The sequence below is a fragment of the Centrocercus urophasianus genome, unplaced genomic scaffold (assembly GCF_019232065.1).
Source record: "Centrocercus urophasianus isolate 14NV4802_14NV808 unplaced genomic scaffold, USGS_Curo_1.0 seq_18, whole genome shotgun sequence".
NCBI lineage: Eukaryota > Metazoa > Chordata > Aves > Galliformes > Phasianidae > Centrocercus > Centrocercus urophasianus.
Genome location: NW_024884733.1, coordinates 2,187,904 through 2,189,808, shown reverse-complemented (window position 1 = coordinate 2,189,808; position 1,905 = coordinate 2,187,904). Strand labels below are relative to the sequence as shown.

General features: G+C 40.3%; 1 protein-coding gene across 1 annotated transcript in view; it reads left to right on the top strand.

Moving 5' to 3' along the window:
* Window positions 1-318: 318 nt before the first annotated feature.
* Window positions 319-1,905, top strand: part of BRINP3 (BMP/retinoic acid inducible neural specific 3) — a 180,062-nt gene continuing 178,475 nt past the window's right edge. The window contains exon 1 of the mRNA XM_042819746.1: window positions 319-554. Coding sequence (XP_042675680.1) covers window positions 319-554 — 236 coding nt within the window. The remainder of the gene's footprint in view (window positions 555-1,905) is intronic.

Below are 1,905 nucleotides of genomic sequence, written 5' to 3'. Positions count from 1 at the left end.
AACATCAACAATCCCTCCCATGACAATTTGTGAAGGTTTCCCTTCAACTGTAAATATTATTGCTGATGATGTTAATGAAGACATTAGTTTCACAGCGTTTGAAGTACTGAAACACTCCAATGTTAACTAGCCTAGTGGGGTTTATGCTAATGTAATATGTAATAAAGTAGAGGCCACTATCTCTTTAAGCTGAAAGAAAGGAAACTTGTTTCTGCTTCCAAGGGATGCCTAGTGTGTGCTTATCTAATTGACTGTGTATTTTGTCTAGGTGTTGAGGGAAAGCTAAGAGAATGAAGGCTCTAAGTCCCCAGTGGAAGCATGATATGGCGATGCAGTGCTGGTGCTGAATTGTTCTCTCTGATGGCTCTATGGGAGTGGATAGCACTGAGTCTTCATTGCTGGGTTTTAGCAGTTGCTGCTGTTTCGGATCAGCATGCCACAAGCCCCTTCGACTGGCTCCTCTCTGATAAGGGACCCTTCCATCGTTCACAGGAATACACAGATTTTGTGGACAGAAGTCGACAGGGATTTAGCACAAGATACAAGATTTACAGGTATGAAGCAAAGGGAAAGCAATTGCAGAGATACCATCCTTAGAAGTTGTAAATTACCAACAAGGGTTTCCTTAAGGGAAAGTTTCACATGTGGGAATAAATCTGCAGACACAATTCATGGCTGAAATATATATTGCAAGGTCAAGTATATGCACAGTGTACTATGGAAATGCCTTCTTGTGTTGTTTCTGTTTTGTATAAAGAAATGTTGGTAACTCACTGTGTTGTTTTGGAGAACATTGGTGTTTACTATCTGCCTCTAGTCTGCCCTAGTGACATACTGAAAAATGTCCTAAGGCATCCTGAGGCATTCAATACTTTCTCTGGGGTTACTGTGGGGCACTTTTGTTTGAGCAGAAAGATCCAGTTCAATTGCTTTTCAGAGCTGCTCATCAAGACTTAAGCTAAGAATGAAATTGTTGCTTCACAGATACTACTGGCAAAGCATTGGCTTCATTGTACAAATAAGGGCATTTCAAATGTTACTCAAATGTTCTTTTGTATACCAGTTTATACCAGTGTTTTAGAAGTAGCTTTCTTATTCATGAAGGACTGAGCTTTGAGAGCCCTGCTATTGTAATGGGAGCTGGAAGTATTTGTTCCATCAGGAACCTCAGCGTTAGCCTGGCCCAAGTCAGACTGAGTGAGGAAAGAAAAAATGGGAAGACTACTTCAAAAGTATAGGCCTGCTTGAGAATTTATGCCTGGCTATAGAATTGCTTTCATGGTACATTTGGAAGCTGTTGGTTTCTGGTCTTTGAGACAGCACTGATGAAATATCTTCTTAATCATTTGCAAGAGGCATAACTCGGGAAAACCTGATAGGTTTACCAAGGACATCAGAATGAAAAAGGGAATTCAGTTTAGTGGTAGTGAGCGAATGGCAGATAGATAGAAGGAGAAAATAAGATCTGAGAGAACAACTCTATAAGCAGAGATTTTTTTTTCACCTTTTATGGTCATAGATCCCTCTGGAAGCAAAGAGAAAAAGGCCACAGGGATGCAATGCAGGACAGATTGTTACCATCTCTAATAACTCTCCAGCCTATAAACACAGACCATTTTTGGTGGAACAACACATGCTGATTTCATTTGAAACAATGAAACAGCCTGTGCAGTTTCTACACCTACTTTAAACTATTATTCCATAGAGGTATGCAGTTCTTCAAAGAAGAGAAGAGTGCTATATGTGTTCAGGTACATGCTGTTTTTCAGTTCAATGGTCAGTGCCCTGTGACAAATCTGGAGGACTCAATACATTAAGCTTTTATTGTTAAGGAACTTGCTTTGTGTTTCTTTGCTGAATGCATGCAGTAGAGGGCACTCTGTTGCAGGTCAATTTTGCAGTGGG